Below are 17,217 nucleotides of genomic sequence, written 5' to 3'. Positions count from 1 at the left end.
AATGGAATATCATTCAAACAGAAGTTCATATGACGTTATTTCAGGTCCAATGAATACTGAACACTTTCGTCGACCCATGGATCTATAAATAAGTTAAACGCCACATATACCGATTAAAGGTCACATAACAAGTCACAAAATCGTGAGGAAATCATAATTTTGGAACTTTAACTTTTCATCCTTCCGCTCTTTACAAGAAACCAAACTTATGATAATTATCAAATTTTCATACAAATCAAACCACTGTATAGCCAATACTTCTCAGCAAATATTGATACAAAATACAAAATTTTCCACTATTTACTCGTGTATGTTTACAGAATTTGCAAGTAACCAAGTGCACACTTTCTTTTGCAACTGAGTATATTTGTGAAATAAAACAAGCGTGTGAATGTTTCAGTAAACTTTATTTTATACCGTTAATTAAGGTACACTAGTATAATAGAATGTTTTATTAATTATTGTATTTCCATTTTATCGTATTGTTTTATTGTTAATTGTTTTTTCCCTTGCTTTTGCAATTAACAGGCGTTTTTCCTATTGACCATTTTGTGTCGCATCCGCCTTTACAGTAGTCTGCTCTGAAATGCAAAAGTCAAAGTCAAAATTTTATTTGCAATTCGGCAAATACAAGTATCTGCCTTTGGCAATACAAGCATGGATATACATATAAGCCGCGTCATGACAAAACGAACATAATGGGTTTGCGACCAGGATCCATGCTGTTCGTTTACAAACCCTATTACAAGTAGAGAAACTGATAGCGAACAGCATGGATCCTGGTCAGACTGCGCGGAGGCGCAGGCTGATCTGGATCCATGCTGGTCGCAAACCCATTATGTTGATTTTGTCATGACGCGACTATTATGGCAAATACACAATAATAAATATAACAAAAGCAAACGTTTTATTGAATAATAAAGCATGTGCATGTATTGTGTTTGAATTATTTTAGGTATATCGAAAATTTAATACAAATCAAAGCAAAGAACTAAGTTTTTTTTTCTCTGAAATGCAAATACTTGAAACATTCATAGGCTGCATGTTTTCTTTATCATTTTTTTCAATAACATCATTTACTTTATTGTATAAAAATTTGTCTAGCGGAAAACAGTTATTGTACAAAATTTAAAGCCAGATTATTTGTGAAATAACTCATAAAAGCAGCTTGGCACCAGCTTGTGTCTATAAAAATGCAAGATTTAACCTTTATCCCTCCCGATTTGTGAAATATTTAAAGGTGAAGTATTTAAGAGGTTTAATTCGACGATATTTATACAAAACAAATTTAAAACGGCATGTATTTACAATTTTTTTGGCAAGACATATTTTAATTTAATGGATCTTGAGTTGCTATTTTTATTTTTTTAAAATACGTACTCGCATGTTGCATCAGGGTGTTTTGGACACTTCGCATTGTTGCAGGGGTCATCCAAACAAGATACCGGTTTTGGACAAGCTTTTCCCTCTGCTGGGTGTATTTCTAAATTCAATTTACAAATTGTGTTATTATTTAATTAAATGATTTGCCTGACTATTTACTTTTTTCAACGCATATAGCTGACATTTAAAATTCTTAATTGAAATATGTACGAGCAATTATTATACGAAGCAAATTAATAATCTTACTGGAAAACAAAATGCGCTATGTTGAGAAAAAAGGAAATATGTAGATCTAGTATTAACCTTTTTTTTCGAATATATAAAACTGAATTTATAAAGTGATTAATGAAGTTATATAATTTAACAATAATTCAAACATAAAGAATTATCTTGAAGTGACTAGTATAATTACTAAAGAACAGAACAAAACAGAACTTTTATTTTTGATTTGTTTATAGTACAACATCATATACAATAAATGATATATGACAATACATATTTTCATAATGTAACATGTACACATGAATAACGGCTACCGTGGTATATCAACATTTTTTATAGTTCCACGAAAATGCTGATCATTTATAAAATGATAACGACAAGAAAGAGGTTTTTTTTCTATTAAATTCCATCTTGGTCGGTGAAATGTAATTACACTGTTAGAAATTTTATGTGAAGTTAACGTATGTTGTAATAAATCATTTGAAATTATTTTAAATTTATATCACAAAAATACAGATGCAAAATAAATGCACCGCATCATACAAATATATCTTTTTTTGTGGCGGCATGGCCGAGTGGTTAACGCTTCGGACTAGTAATCTTATGATCGCTACCCGCATAGGTTCAAACCCTGACAGAGGCAAGTCGTTGTTTCCTTGTGCAAGAAACTTTACACTCATTGCTCAGTACTGGTTGGTTCCAGGAACGGATTCGAAAGTGTGTTTATAAGCTAATAGCTTCCTACACAATCGAACTAAAATAAATTCTGTATAAACCAAATATATATATTTCTTATTGAAACTGATGTGACAAACTGAAAGATTTCCATCATTTCCATCAAAATACGATGACATGCAAGACAAAATTTTGACTTCCAATATTTTTTTATACTATTTATTAATAAAAAGAGTGTAAAAACAGTAACTTACCCACAAACATGGAAATAACCACAATAAATAAAAGTAATTTCATAGTTATAAGTATTTTTCACGTCCTGTATTTTGAGAGATTATTTTAATATGAAATATCCACGTATAAGAAGAGTAATTAACGCGTAACAGATGTAATAAAGTAAAGATAACACAGTAAGATACAAAAGTTCAAAAACCTGATAATTTGTAACATATTAAAACAATTGATTATAAATGTAAATACATTTTAATCACGGAAAGACATAACTTTTGTTACAAAAATGGTATAATCTATACTGAGGTTAAAGATCCTGTATGTTGTAATTGAGATTTGGTTTAAACTGTTATACCACGACATTTTTTTCAATGGTAATGTAGCAAAACTTTTAAGTAGTTTCATATAATTTATAATGTTTCCTACACATATATGAATGCATCAGAAATAACTGTAGCGTGTGAGATTCGAACTCATGCCCAGTTTCATGCAACAACACTTGTTGTAATTGAGGTTGTATACCACAAGTAAGTGAAATTATATATACATGTATATAATTATGTAAAATATGCAATGCAAATATTTGTACATATTATATGTAATCATTAAAATATATGTATTCATTTCTTATTGAAAAATGTGTCTTAGACTTTATAGAAAATAAAAACTTTTTAACCTCCCTTTATTTACATGAAATGTTAAATTGCTGCAGGGCATTCTAAAATATTGAGTCAAAATGCGTTGCTGGAATGCTCACTCATAAATATAGTGAAACAAATATTCTTTTGCAATGCTTAGCTATCAGGGCAATCTTGTACAGCATTCATAAATATCGTGTAAAATGTTTTGCTGGAATGCTCACCTGGCTTGGGAATCAAGCGGGGCATTCTTATATAAAGTATAAAACTGCTCTGCTGAAATTCCGAGCTGGCGGAGCAATGTCGCTTGGCATTCCTAAAAACAGAGAGGAAATGCGGAGCTGTAATGTTCAGTTTGCAGAGCAATCTAGCAGAGCGTTCTAAAATATACAGTAAAAAAGTTCAGCTTGACTGCTCAGCTGGCAGAGCAATATAGCGGGACATTCCAAAATTATGCAAAATATAGTGTAAATATGCTATGTCGGAATGCTTAGGTGGCTAGGCAATCTAGCAGGGCCTTCTTAAATATAGTACAAAATGCTCTGCCGCACTGACAAATTGGCAGAGCAGCCTAACGGTGCAGTCTTAAATATAGCATAATGAATGTTCTGCTGGAATGTCAAGCTGGCAGAGCAATCTAGCGGGCTTTCCTAAATATATTATAAAATGCTCTGCTAGAATGCTCAGCTGGTAAATTTGTCTTGCAGGAGATAGAGAAGATAGTAGATATTACTCCTCCTTTACTCCTTATAAATCCTCTTTCGCTCCTAATGCCTTTGAAAATGTCATTTTTGTTGCCTAGATCTATTTCACTGGTCTAAGACTGTTTCTGATATCCTCGCAGAATTTCAGGATTTTTTAGTGTCAATGCATTTATAACCTTTTGTGGGTTCTAGTAACCCTCAGGTGTCTATTTCGTTGGTCTTTAGTAATATTTGCGCACAGGTATTCCAGCAGAGTATTTTTTACTGTCTATTTTGGAATTCCCAGCTAGACTGGTTTTCTAGATAAGCATAATACTATCTATTTTGGAATGCCTAGCTAGACTGGTTTTCTAGATAAGCATTCCATCACAGCATCTTTTACACTATATTTAGGAATGCTCTTATATATTTCTCTGCCAGCTGAGCTTTGTATCCGACCATTTATTGCACTATATTAAGGAATGTCCCTCTAAATTGCTCTGCCAGCTGAGCATTCAAGCAGAGCATTTTTACACTAGTTTAAGAAATGCCCGAATATTACAGTATATTTCAGAATGCTCTGCCAGCTGATCATTTCAGCAGAGCATTTTCACACTATATTTTGGAATACCCCGCTATAAAGCACTGCCAGCTCAGCATTCCAGCAGAGCATTTTTGCTCTATATTTTGGAATGTCCAGCTAGATTGCTCATCTAGCTAAGCATTAAAGCAGAGCATTTTTACAATGTATTAAGGAATGCATGTCTAGATTCCTCTGCCAGCTGAGTATTGCAGCAGAGCATTTGTTGCACTATACTAACGAATGCCCCGCTAGATTGTCTCTAAGCTTAGTATTCAAGCAGAACATTGATAACACTATATTATTGAATGTCCCGCTAGATTGTTCTGCCAGTTTGGTATTTCAGCAGAGCATTTTATACTATATCTAAGAATAACCCGTTAGATTGCTAAGCCATTGTAGCATTCCAGCAGAGCATTTTTACTACTCTGCAAGGTGAGCTTTGCAGCAGAGCATTTCTTGCACAATATTTAAAAGTGCCTCGCTAAGTTATTTTTAGCCAGCCGAGTATTCCAGCTCAGCATTTTTCATACACTATAAGAATGCATGTCTAGATATCTTAGCCTTAGCATTGCTGCAGAGCAATTTTACTCTATATTTAGGAATTCCCCGCTAGATTGTCCAGACAGCTGCATATTTTAGTAGAGCATTTATTTTGCACTATATTTTGGAATGTCTTGCTATAGTGCTAGCCAGCACATCAGTTTTACTCCATATTTTAGAATTGTCTGCTACATTGCTCTGCCAGCTGAGCATTTTTGTTCTCTGCACTCTGTACTGCCAACTTCTCACATAGACTGACTATATAACAACATTTTAACATCAATGGCAACATAAAGTATTTGGCATAAAGGTTAAGTTAAAAAAAAGTTCTCTAAACCCAGGGTTTTTTTTAAAAATATTTGAAAGACCCTGCTTAAACCGTAGAAATAATGCAATAAGTTACAAATACAATAGGATACAAGAATGACTATTAGTTACAAGTTACAAGCAAGAAAGCATATACTTTATGGAGACCGTATCTGGCTTCCTTAAAGCAGCACGCCTCCAGATTAATGCTTATTTTCATAAATATTTTGAAAAAAATAGCATAATATGTATATTAACTAAAAGGAAGTAATTTACACGTTACCAATGGCACTTACAGCCGACGTTTATTACAAAAATGTCAAAATAGGCAAATATTGCCCTTACTGCGTTAGTAACACAGTAGAAAAATAGTTACACATAACGAAAAAATAACCATTAATAGCCCATAACATCTAAATTATTACTCGAATCTTGAATCTTTCTACTTTCTCTAAACTCTTAGTGCATTTTTGAATTTATCGAAATATTTTCGCTTATCTATAGGCATGCTGCTTTAAGTTAGATTAAAGTTGGATTAAAGGATGGAAATAATATGCCGGTGGTATATGTTTTGCAGATATTATCAAGCAAGCGTCGGAGTTTTGTGATGTATTCAGAGATTTGTACATTTTGATATTTATAGCATGATGTCATTCTTATGTTGTCCATAACATGTGGCAAAAATGTATGTAATGCATTCGTAAACAATTTATCTATTGTAATAATATGTTCATGATAATGCTGCTCAAGTGGTAATTTCGTCGTATTTGAACTATTCTAAGAATTATGACAAATTAACACAAGCTTGAAACAATGGAGGACAACGAATTCTCAAAAGATGAAATGAGCCGTGTCACGACAAAACCAACATAATGGGTTTGCGACCAGCATGGATCCTGTCCAGCCTGCGCGCAGTCTGATCAGGATCCATGCTGTTCGCTTACAGACTATATAAGTAGAGAAACTTATAGCAAACAGCATGGATCCTGATCAGACTGCGCCGGTGCGCAGACTGGTCTGGATCCATGCTGGTCGCAAACCCACCATGTTGGTTGTGTCGTGACTCATACAAGTGTCTCATACAAAATAAAAAAAAGCCATTATATGTTCAAGGAAGTGATGAAAATCACAAGTGCTTTGTATTTATTATAAACAGACTATTGACGTAGAAAAACTGTTCGTATGAGTTATTAAAATGTTTCCAATAATTATCAACAAATTCCTGCTTTACCACACATTTCCAGCCCAGTCCATATTCAGGCGTTGTAATGTCCAATATAATTATCATATATTGGAAAGTCAAGTGTGTTTGACCTTTACCATGTGATGTCAATGATACAAGTCGTTAATGACAATATTTACTATTTAACTAAATCATTTCGTTTTGTACCTTGCTGTACTGTCGTTGCACAATTGCATTATTTCTAAAAATGAGTCGCGTCATGACAAAACCAACATAATGGGATTGCGACCAGCATGGATCCAGACCAGCCTGCGTTTCCGCGCAGTCTGATCAGGATCCATGCTGTTCGCTTACAAACCCTATAATAGGTAGAGAAACTGATGGCGAACAGCATGGATCCTGATCAGACTGCGCGGATACGCAGGCTGGTCTGGATTCATGCTGGTCGCAATCCCATTATGTTGGTTTTGTCGTGACGCGGCTCAAATATCTGTCTAATGACAAAACCCCCTTTCAGAAACACGTCTCCATATCCATGCTTATTTTTTATGATTTTTTAAAAAAAAACGTATGACAAAGTAAAATATTGTCAAGTGAACAGAGAAAGTAATTAGCACATTACGAACTGCACTTAAAATGTTCGAAATTACCAGTTATAGGTCACAATATGTAAAAATAGCCAATAACAAGTCACTCAGTAGAAACTTTTTTGATAAATACTGCAAACTCCGTCATTAATTTCATAAAACATGAACATTTTTTCTGACTTTTAAAGATCCTGTATATTGTAATATAGGTTGTTACCACACTTAAGTGAAACTTTATATATATGCTTCTAAAACGGTTTTCAAACATCGAAGAATATGTAAAATTCATACTGCAAATATTTGTTCACATTATATGTAATCATTAAGATATATGCATTCATTTCTTATTGAAAAAAATGATTTCAACTTTATAAACATAAATCTTAATTTAATTAGCTCCCTTCATTAACATGAAAATATAAATTCGGTAATATCTTTACAAATAATGCTTTTTGAACTTACACTATTGATAAATCTGTTTGTATATTTTTATGATATAAAACCATTAAACATTGAGTTACAGGATCTTTATTAATGTTTTATTTTTCTTCAAACTTAAGTTCACTTTTCTCAAGAATGATTTGGCTCATTTTTAGACATGCAGATTTAAGCATAAAGCTTTCTTCCATTATATGTATTGATAATAAGACTTTGAAATTGCTGTGGTTCATAGATTAAAAACAGTCATAGCATATTCTTATCGGTAAAGTTTGTACTTTTTTCCCGAAAGAGTATAAAATTATTTGGATTAACTTTGTGTTGTTGTTGTTTTGTTTTTCTTATTGAATGTCTGCAGGTTCAGTACTGAATTTACTCAACAAATTGAATAAAATTATAATATGTGAGACTCTGGCGAGCATAATATTATTTTACTTAACGAGTTCAATAAATGTAGTAATGAACCTACACTAATATAACATTCTATTTATCACATACCCAAACTAAATTGAAAAAGAATAAAAAAATAAAATATTTCATTGACGAGCTTTTAGTGTAACGCTGACATTTTGCGCGTTATAAGACTATTTAAAGCTATATACCTTCAGATGACCCAAAATATTTCAAGAAAATCAAACTTGGAAAAACCATACTAAAACTTTGAGAAAAGTGAACAAATTAAAGATTCAAGTGATAATTTATATCTTATGTGCAATTAATGACTGTATTTTGTAGTATTTATTACCATATTTCTACTGCGTTACTAACGCAGTAGGGGCTATTTATGCATATTTTGACCTCTTTTTTGGTAATTTACTGGATTTTAAGTGCCGATTGTAATGTGTCAAGTATTTTCTTTGTTCATTTCACAATAGTTTACCTTTAAATACATTTTCAAAATTTTCATGAAAATTAGGATGAATCTGGAGGCGTGCTGCTTTAATGTCCAACTTTATTTGTCATCCAATGAAACGCTGTATTTCTTAAAAATTCTGTGTGTTAATTTTCATAGAAGAACAAAAGTCGATACTATATTGAATTCCGTTCATATTCACCTTGTATTTTTCATAGTAATTCTTAGAACAGCGTAGTGACGTAATAAAGTGGATAATAATGAGGCCAAATAAAGTTTGACACTAAGTATGTTAGTATTCATCCGTAGCTGTTCTACAGAAATTAGAAACTATTTCCTGTCGCTTTTGCTCCCGTCGAAGTTTCTAATTTCTGTAGAACAGCACGGATGGACACTAACATATACTTATTACACTTCCGTGCCGATTTTGCGACTTCGTAAAAATGGTATTGAACGGTCGTGCATATATTTTGACGCGACGTCATTAGCGTTTTACAAACATATAATAGTGTAATGCTAGTGTTATACTATAGGCGCGTCAATGAAAAATGATTCTGTATCACTTTTAAACGGTCTTTATTTTTAGATCGGACAAATAGAATATTAAATTCGTGTAAGTTCATTACTAAATTTATTAAACTCGTTGAATAAAATAATATCATGCTCGCCAGAGGCTCGCTTAATATAATTTTATTCAACTCGTTCAATAAATTCAGTAATAAACTTACACTCATTCAATATCCTCTTTTTAGTCTAGGCCGTGACGTTCATAATGTAAAACAGACATGATATAATTATATTAATGAGATGCACACGTTTAGTATCAGACTGCTTTATTTAAAATAAAGTATGTCGTTATGTCATTGCCAATTGTTCATATGTACTTTATTGTGATTTTAGAATTCTTAAAATCCGCTCCTATATCTAAGAACCTCTTAAATCAATTATGACTTTCATGGAACGTCAAATTGTTGTAAGTGGTTACGAAGAAACAACTGTATACAGTGAAACAATTATATCTACTTATTCTTTTTCAAGTTCTTTTGAGTACCTTAGAAGGGCTGTTCAGAAAGTAATCGGTGTAGATAATTTGTTAAGATGGTGATGAATGTATGAAATTTATTTGAAACATTTCCGAGTTTCTAGATCTACTGAAAGAAATTGTGACTGTATGTCTAATGATTACAAGATAGATGTGAGCCGCGTCACGACAAAACCAACATAGTGCGTTTGCGACCAGCATGGATCCAGACCAGCCTGCGCATCCGCGCAGTCTCATCAGGATCCATGCTGTTCGCTCGCTTACAAACTCTATAACAAGTAGAGAAACTGATAGGGAACAGCATGGATCCTGATCAGACTGTGCGGATGGGTAGGCTGGTCTGTATCCATGCTGGTCGCAAACGCACTATGTTGGTTTTGTTGTGACGCGGCTCATATCATTCAAGGTGTATTAGATAAATTTAACACCAAAAAATCCTCAATCAACTTACATCTCTAATGATTAAACATTGGAAACCAAATAAACAATATGAAAAATATTTGGATTAATGTACATGGTAATTATATTGTACAAGAGATACGGACAACAATAGCATCTACATTGACGTATATCGAACATTTCGTCCCACAACTGACTACGTTTTTGTTGTTATTTTTATGTAAAGAAACACCAAACGTGCATAACAATGTGTGTTCCATGTTCGATGCCGTATCCACACATTATGTTTTTGCTTCTAACTTCAAAGTTTCACCATTTTCGCATGTATATGTTGAATTAATGTTGACGCCGGTGCTAGAGGGGTTAAGTTTAATACTGCTTACACCGGTGCTAACGGGGTGAAGGTGTGAACGGTAGCTGCCGATGCTAGAAGGGTAAGGATGTGAACGGTAGCTTTCATTTATCACTTTTGTCATCGGATAAATCCTGCAATCTAATTTTGTGAGTTCTTTTTGGAGTTCGTTAGATGCCAATAAATAAATGAATAAATAAAGAAATAGATAAATAAAAAAATGAATGAAGAAAGGAAGGAACGAAGAAAGGAACGAACGAACGAAGAAAGTAAGGAAGGAACGAATGGATGGATGGATGGATGAACGGATGGATGGATGAACGAATAATGAATAAATGAATGAATGAAGGAATGAATGAAGGAAGGAAGGAACAAAGGAACGAACAGAGAAAGGAACGAACGAACGGACGGACGGACGGACGGATGGATGGATGGATGAACGGACGGACGAATAATAAATAAATAATATGCAGAATACTTTTTAGTTACAACTTACAAGGTTTATAAGTGTGTCAAGTTAACACGTCTTCTAACAAATAAGTATGTTATTTTTATTCCAAACTTTGTAAGAGTTATTTACATATAAAGTGTAAGTTTTACAAAAGCAGAAAATGACAATCATATTTATTAAATATAACATTTTATATTTCCAAGCAATTCAAAGTACTCGTTTGACTTTTGTAAAACTATAATACATTTATTCTATATTTTCCCTGACAACGTTAAAGGAAAAAGTTACTTTTTGTAAACCCCCATCTGAATGTGACAGCTATATATTTAAAGGAGATCACAGGCACGAACAGATAGTTCTGTAAGGTTTAAAGATGTCTCGCATCTCCGTTTTATTCGTCTTTTTCTTCTATGCATTTATGTGTTTCGGCCTAACGATTTCGCAGTCTCAAATAGACAATCAACGAAAGATTCACCTTTTACGGAGTGATCTCTCGAAGTTGGAGAATTTAGTACGAGTCCTTCAAATTGGCTTTGCTGAGGAAAAACAATTCACCGGAAAGAAATTGGATGTTAATCATGAGGCTCGACTTATATTAGACAACGAGTTACTTAAACTAGAACAGAAACTTGCTCAAAATGAAAATGCCATTGCGGAATTGTCGTCAGGACTAGAACAAAGCCGAGAGTTTTTAAGAATGCTTTGTGATGAGACATGGGAATTGTACGGGCTGTCATGTTACAAAGTCTTTAACGACGAAGATGCGTGGCAGGATGCTGTTGAAAAATGCAAATTAGAAGGTGCATTCCTTGTAGAAATTGGCAGTTCGAAAGAAAACGACTTTGTAATCAAACTATTCAATCAATCTATTGCAACTGTCAATTCAAGTGATGCATACCAAGGACCTTGGATTGGTGCTTCGGATATCCAAACAGAGGGAGAATGGATATGGCAACATAATGGTCGAAACCTGGAAACTGGATATCAAGAATGGCATAAGGACGAACCAAATGGTAACACCACAGAAAACTGTTTACATTTACTTGAAACGGCAAATTTAAAATGGAATGACAGTCCATGCGGTTATGATAAACCATATGTCTGTGAAAAATCTGTCAATCTTAAATAACACGTTGTTCATGAATAAAGGCATTGGACATTGTATAAAGAATCGTGCCTTATCATTTGTTTTCTCTATATATGCTTATATGTAATTGTAAAGGTATAAGGAAATTTTGTATTAAGATATGAAAATCTTATTAAAGCACTATTGTACTCAGATATGCAGTATGAATAATCTTTTTTAGTATTTAGAGTACAAAGCACGTTAGCATCCAACATTTATACTTAAAAATGGAGGAACTTGAAATAACTGCTTTAATCATTTAAAACGGGCAATGACTTTATGAATGATATTTTAAGTTTGAAAGTAAAAGTAATGATATGTCACTACTTTATATAATACTTGTAAAATATCAAGATGTTATATCACATTGCTGAGTACAATATTGAATTCTAGTGGACGAGTAAACAGCTGTAAAATCTTTATATTGGATGAGACAGTAGCCAAATCCAATGCTACTGATAGATTCTTAATGACCGCTCAATTTCATACCACCAATATCTAAGAAGAAAATAAATCAAATATAATAAAACTGGTATTACAGTATATCTGAAAAAAGACTACATTATGGCTTTGATATAAAACGTTTTGACTCAAAAATGAAAATGAGACTAGGTAAAATATATATAATATGGATTTGATAGACTTGATATGTATTTTTTGCGGACTTGGAAAATGAATACGCGACCAGATGGAGTATAATACGAATATGATACCGATTTTATGGACTCGGAAAATGAAACTGAGACGAAATTGAGAAAAAAACGCTTTATAGTGGTTTATAGTGGAAAATCACGTGGTACAAATGCTGGAGGTTAAGAGGTTACTATTTATAACGTTTAAAATTTAAAAAAAAAGTGTTATGGTTATATATGTATATCAAGGAAATCAAGCTATGCATGTGATAAAATCTCTCTTTTTTTGGTTATGGTGGTTATGGAACGATTTTTATAGATTTGCTTATTTTAATTATCATTTTTTTGGAGTGTGTGTTATTTGTAAATATCACGTCAACTTGTGTCTTTGTAAGGCTTGTATATTCTTTGTATAATAAAAAATATATAATAAAAATGTAGACTTAGAGAGTTTTAGTTATTGCATCTTTCAATGTCTATTCAAGTGTTAATGTTATTTTAGAATATCAAACTGACACTTTATTACCAGTGTTGATTTGGAAAGAATATGTAGAAGGAAATAACATTCCATATGCATACATCCGAAAAACACATAATAACACTTACTTCTCAAGCGTTTTCAATTATACATGTATTATTTTTAGATGTTACAAGTGCTTAATCATTAGTCTTCTTACCCATCAACATATACATGTAGATGACTTTTACGTAAACGAAGATAAAATAACTAAAAGATCAATTTTGGATCAACAAGGTCGTAAAAAGCTAATATTTCTGAGGTAATCATATTTACGGTGTAGGCAATTTCAAATTTTATAAAGGTTCCTTAAATCCGTAATTTAGACTGAAGTTTTGAATATAACTGTATAGAATGCCCTTTCAGAGTTGAGGATATTCGTTATTTATTTAAATATATCCACTTTCCAAGTTGCGAAGAACTTGCGTTTTAATCAACACACGCTCACGCTTATAAGGCGCTGAGAATATCTTGCTTTCTTGTTAAAATGTTTACATAAAATGTACTATTTGGTAGTTTAATATATTAAAAAGTTCATTCCATGCGTACTGGTTATTCGAATTCTATTTTCAATGCAAACTGGAACATTGATAACTTAAGATAAAAAGAAATATATCAAAATTCTTTGAAGCTCCTGAGCGGCAATCGTAAAAAAAAATGTATGACCCTTTTATCTAAGAATAAGTACAAAAATTTAGTGCCATTTTTGTTCGGAACCACCTGTAAATTTTATAAATCTTCCATTTGTAAGAAATCGCTGTGTTATTTCCTTAAAGCTGCAGTCTCACTTGCATCCCGGCAGAGCCCCGGTAGACGTCCGGGGTGAAACGGGAACGACAGGGATACGACCGGGAAGAACCGGAGTATATCCGTAACTCTGCCGACAACGTCCGGGATGATCCGGGTATATCCGGCATTCGACCCCGGATCGAATAAAATATCCAATATCACCGGGGTGTTCCGGGGTGATCCGGGAAGTATAGCTTTGCCGACTTCATCCTTAGCTCTGCCAGGAACGACTGTGGTAACAGCGGGGAAGCACCGTAGCTCTGTCTGCACAAAGCGGGGATGATCCGAGGTATGATGTAGCCGGTAGTGCTACGGTAGAGCCCCGGACCCGTGTTCACAAAGAAAATATCAGGATCAGGATCAAGTGTGATCCTGATTTTATTTTTCTTGTTTATAAAACTAAAGTTGATCGTATTTTGCTAGAATTGAATGGTACATAAAGATAAAATAAAATTTTGCTGATTTGCAAAGAAACAACCCTATTTTGAGATAAAATCCACGTATATCGAAACAAATACAAAAATAATCAGATCAATTTTAGGATCAAAATCAATATTTGGATTAACAGTAAAATTCTCATAAACTTTAAAATAACAATTCATTAATTCTAATATTTTATAAACATGCCATTTCAAGTCCAATGCTATCAAGTTATTATTAAATATTTCATCTAAGAGGAAAAAACAATGGAGAAAATTTGAGTTTTTAAATTTGATCCTAATCTAGATCCTTAAATACATGGCCCGGTAAATGCCGACAGAGCCCCAGTCAATGCTTGCAGAACCCCGGAAGATGCAGACAGAGCCCTGGAGGATGACGATGGATCTACGGTTGATCCGGGTAGAGCCCCGGCAGAGCCCGGTTCATTTCAAAAGAATCACGACAGTTTGCGATGATTGCACTTGTTTGTATCAAAACCCTTCCCCATTTCCCTTCTGTCCAGTCTTGCATATGGATTATTCAGAAAATCATCATGAATTACTTACTAAGATTATATTAAATCAACGTAATCATTTTCGCGCGTTTTCAATCCATCGAGGTTCTACCGGGGCTCTTATCCCCTTCCTGGGCTTTTCCGGGACTCTGCCTGGGTCAACCGGGGCGCTGTCGGTGTCATCCGGGAACGACCGGGGAAGCACCGGCATGAACCGTAGCTCTGCCAAGATGGTCTGGAGCGCATCCTGGGTGGTATATTTGGAATTACCGTAGTGCTGCCGGGATAAGTGTTACCGCAACAATAATTTCACCCCGGATCGTCCCGGATCATCCCAGTAACTTACCGGGGTGGTCCTGGGCTCTGCCGGGAGTAAGTGAGACCGCAGCTTAGCATTATAAACAGTTGGGACAATCGCAACTTTTCGGCCCATTCCGTCAGTCTTCGGATAAGGACTTCGAACTGCACAGAACGGAAACGGTCTTTCGGTCTAACCAACGCTCAGAATATAATGCTAGGAGTTAATGACTATGTTTACACCACGTCCATCTAAATTAAATAAATTTACAGATATATATGTAAACACTACATTATTTATATACTTTCATAAAGGTTGTAGAAACCGAAAGTGCAAAATGCCGGTTGAATTTAATTAATTCAGATTTGTTTAAAACTTTACATTCGTGGGCATTATTATATTGGTTATGATTGTCAGACATATTTTCAATCATAATTTTACCGAAATACACTTCATTTTCCTTTGGATGTCAAATATAAATATCCGTCTAAGATTTCACTCTTTGTTTCTTTTTACATCTAAACCACGTGTCACGTATCAACTCCGAGATTATTATACATAATAGCCGAGGATTTTCCGATTGATATTGTAGACATTACTATGAATTGTTACTATAAGCTTTGCACCTTTTAAAAAACGTTATGTTAAAGAGAAGATGAAACACATTCCAATGATGCAGATTTATATTTTTAATTGAAAACTGAAAATAAACAAAATAAAATATCATTGAAATATGTGAAAAGTATTTATCTGCTGAACGAAATCGCGACAGTTTCGAAGTTAACAGGTGTACGTAAACACTTTATGTTTATTTGATATTCATTTTAATATAGTAACGTGATATTTTTATTTACTTATTTATGTCAGTGATTTCACATAGGTAAGGAGCCTTTTGACGACACGCTCCATCATGCATAGTCTTTGGCTTCGTCTCCAAGAATAAACATAACTCCTGCGAAATCTTACTCGGTTCATTTGGTGCCCATCTGAAGAATGACATTCTTGTTCCGTCGTTGAACGTCCAGTTTGAGTTCACGTCTTTCCGCTGTCCACCAATATGTATATAAGAAGCCAAATTATTTGGAAAATCCATTCCAACAATCGCATCATATTTTGCCTGTGAGTTGATATGAATCAAATGTCCACCCTCTGACTTGCAGTAGTTTTCTGCTTCAGAATGTAATTTTGCAGAGGTATGTAATTTTATACAAAACCTATTAGATGTTGTTTTATAGTCAGACGGACATCGATTCCTACATAAGCGTAAGTCTGTTTCATTTCCCAAAGATGTGTTGACACATTTCCTGGTACGCTGCTTTATTCCAAAATAACGAAAAATGTTTGAAGTACACTTTGACCAAGTTGACCAACCATCACAAGTATGTTGATGGAGATTTTTAATGGCTATTCCAACAGCCTCCAATTTAGCATCGTTTGTTTTCACTCCAACATCAATTAAATATCGAGCGTCAATATCTGATGGAGCGGTGTTGTTAACATAATATCCTTTAGCATTTATCACACAAATAATGATGACGGCAAATTGAAAACGCTGCATCGTATTTGCTTTCGGCTGAACCTAATGTTATAAGAAAATATTTTCCTTTGCACTATTTAGTCTACAAGATTAGGTCTAGGTATGATTTCTTCTGCACAAACAACTGTATTATAGATATTTGTTTTGCACGTACCTGAACATTGTAGAAATTAAGGCACTTCAAAATAAATGTATGCACTGTGTCCATTCATGAAACATATTTATAAGAAGAACAAGTTTACAATCAGGAATAAAAGATTATTTTAACCACTGTTTAAAGAACACAATTTAAACGGATTCCTACTTAAAGAAACTTTAAATGCATTTATTATGATGGCTGATTTGTGCCACTTGTGTTTCCGCCCCGCGACCCCGCCAAGCGGAAAGTCGAGAATTAACAGGTTAAAATGGCGGGACGCGGATCGAAAGCACGCTTATTAGCGAGGGCGCGGAGCGAAGTTTAATAAATAAAACTTCGCTCCGCGCCCTCGCTAATTTGCGTGTTTTCGATCCGAGTCCCGCCATTTTGACTTGTTAAATTGTCTAATAGAAGATATTTAAAACTTACTTCTATATAAAATATAAAAATCTGGTCTGTTGCTTTTTGTTGATGTTTGGAATGATGAAAAACGTATGTACTGAAATAAAAAATACTATTTTGCCTTGCCTTAAATTGAAATTATATCTTCTTAAATGGGAGGGGTGCAAAGTCATTTAAAAAAGGGTTATTTATCAGTACAATACTGTGAATGTTTTCTTAAAAAGTACAGAAAAATATGAGCCCTACACGAAAAAAGTATAACTAATTTGTGACAAAT

At 33.8% G+C, this 17,217-nt stretch overlaps 2 protein-coding genes and 1 long non-coding RNA gene across 3 annotated transcripts; 1 reads left to right on the top strand and 2 right to left on the bottom strand.

Annotated features, from left to right (window-relative positions):
- Positions 1-390: 390 nt before the first annotated feature.
- On the bottom strand, positions 391-2,702 carry LOC132726100 (uncharacterized). Its single transcript, XR_009625144.1, has 3 exons — positions 2,535-2,702; positions 1,381-1,483; positions 391-581 (listed from the first exon to the last, which is right to left on the bottom strand). It is a non-coding gene; the product is annotated as an uncharacterized LOC132726100 (long non-coding RNA).
- Positions 2,703-10,905: 8,203 nt separating this feature from the next.
- On the top strand, positions 10,906-12,564 carry LOC132726103 (perlucin-like protein). The gene has a single exon (XM_060711372.1). The coding sequence runs from the start codon at positions 10,940-10,942 to the stop codon at positions 11,693-11,695; it is 756 nt and encodes a 251-aa protein (XP_060567355.1). The 5' UTR covers positions 10,906-10,939; the 3' UTR covers positions 11,696-12,564.
- Positions 12,565-14,964: 2,400 nt separating this feature from the next.
- LOC132726105 (uncharacterized) lies at positions 14,965-16,924 on the bottom strand. Its single transcript, XM_060711374.1, has 2 exons — positions 16,874-16,924; positions 14,965-16,441 (listed from the first exon to the last, which is right to left on the bottom strand). The coding sequence occupies exons 1-2, from the start codon at positions 16,922-16,924 to the stop codon at positions 15,713-15,715; spliced, it is 780 nt and encodes a 259-aa protein (XP_060567357.1). The 3' UTR covers positions 14,965-15,712.
- Positions 16,925-17,217: the final 293 nt, after the last annotated feature.

This window comes from Ruditapes philippinarum, unplaced genomic scaffold (genome assembly GCF_026571515.1).
Source record: "Ruditapes philippinarum isolate M1 unplaced genomic scaffold, ASM2657151v2 ctg1742_1_1_1_1, whole genome shotgun sequence".
Lineage (NCBI taxonomy): Eukaryota > Metazoa > Mollusca > Bivalvia > Venerida > Veneridae > Ruditapes > Ruditapes philippinarum.
This window is presented reverse-complemented; position numbering and strand designations above follow the sequence as displayed.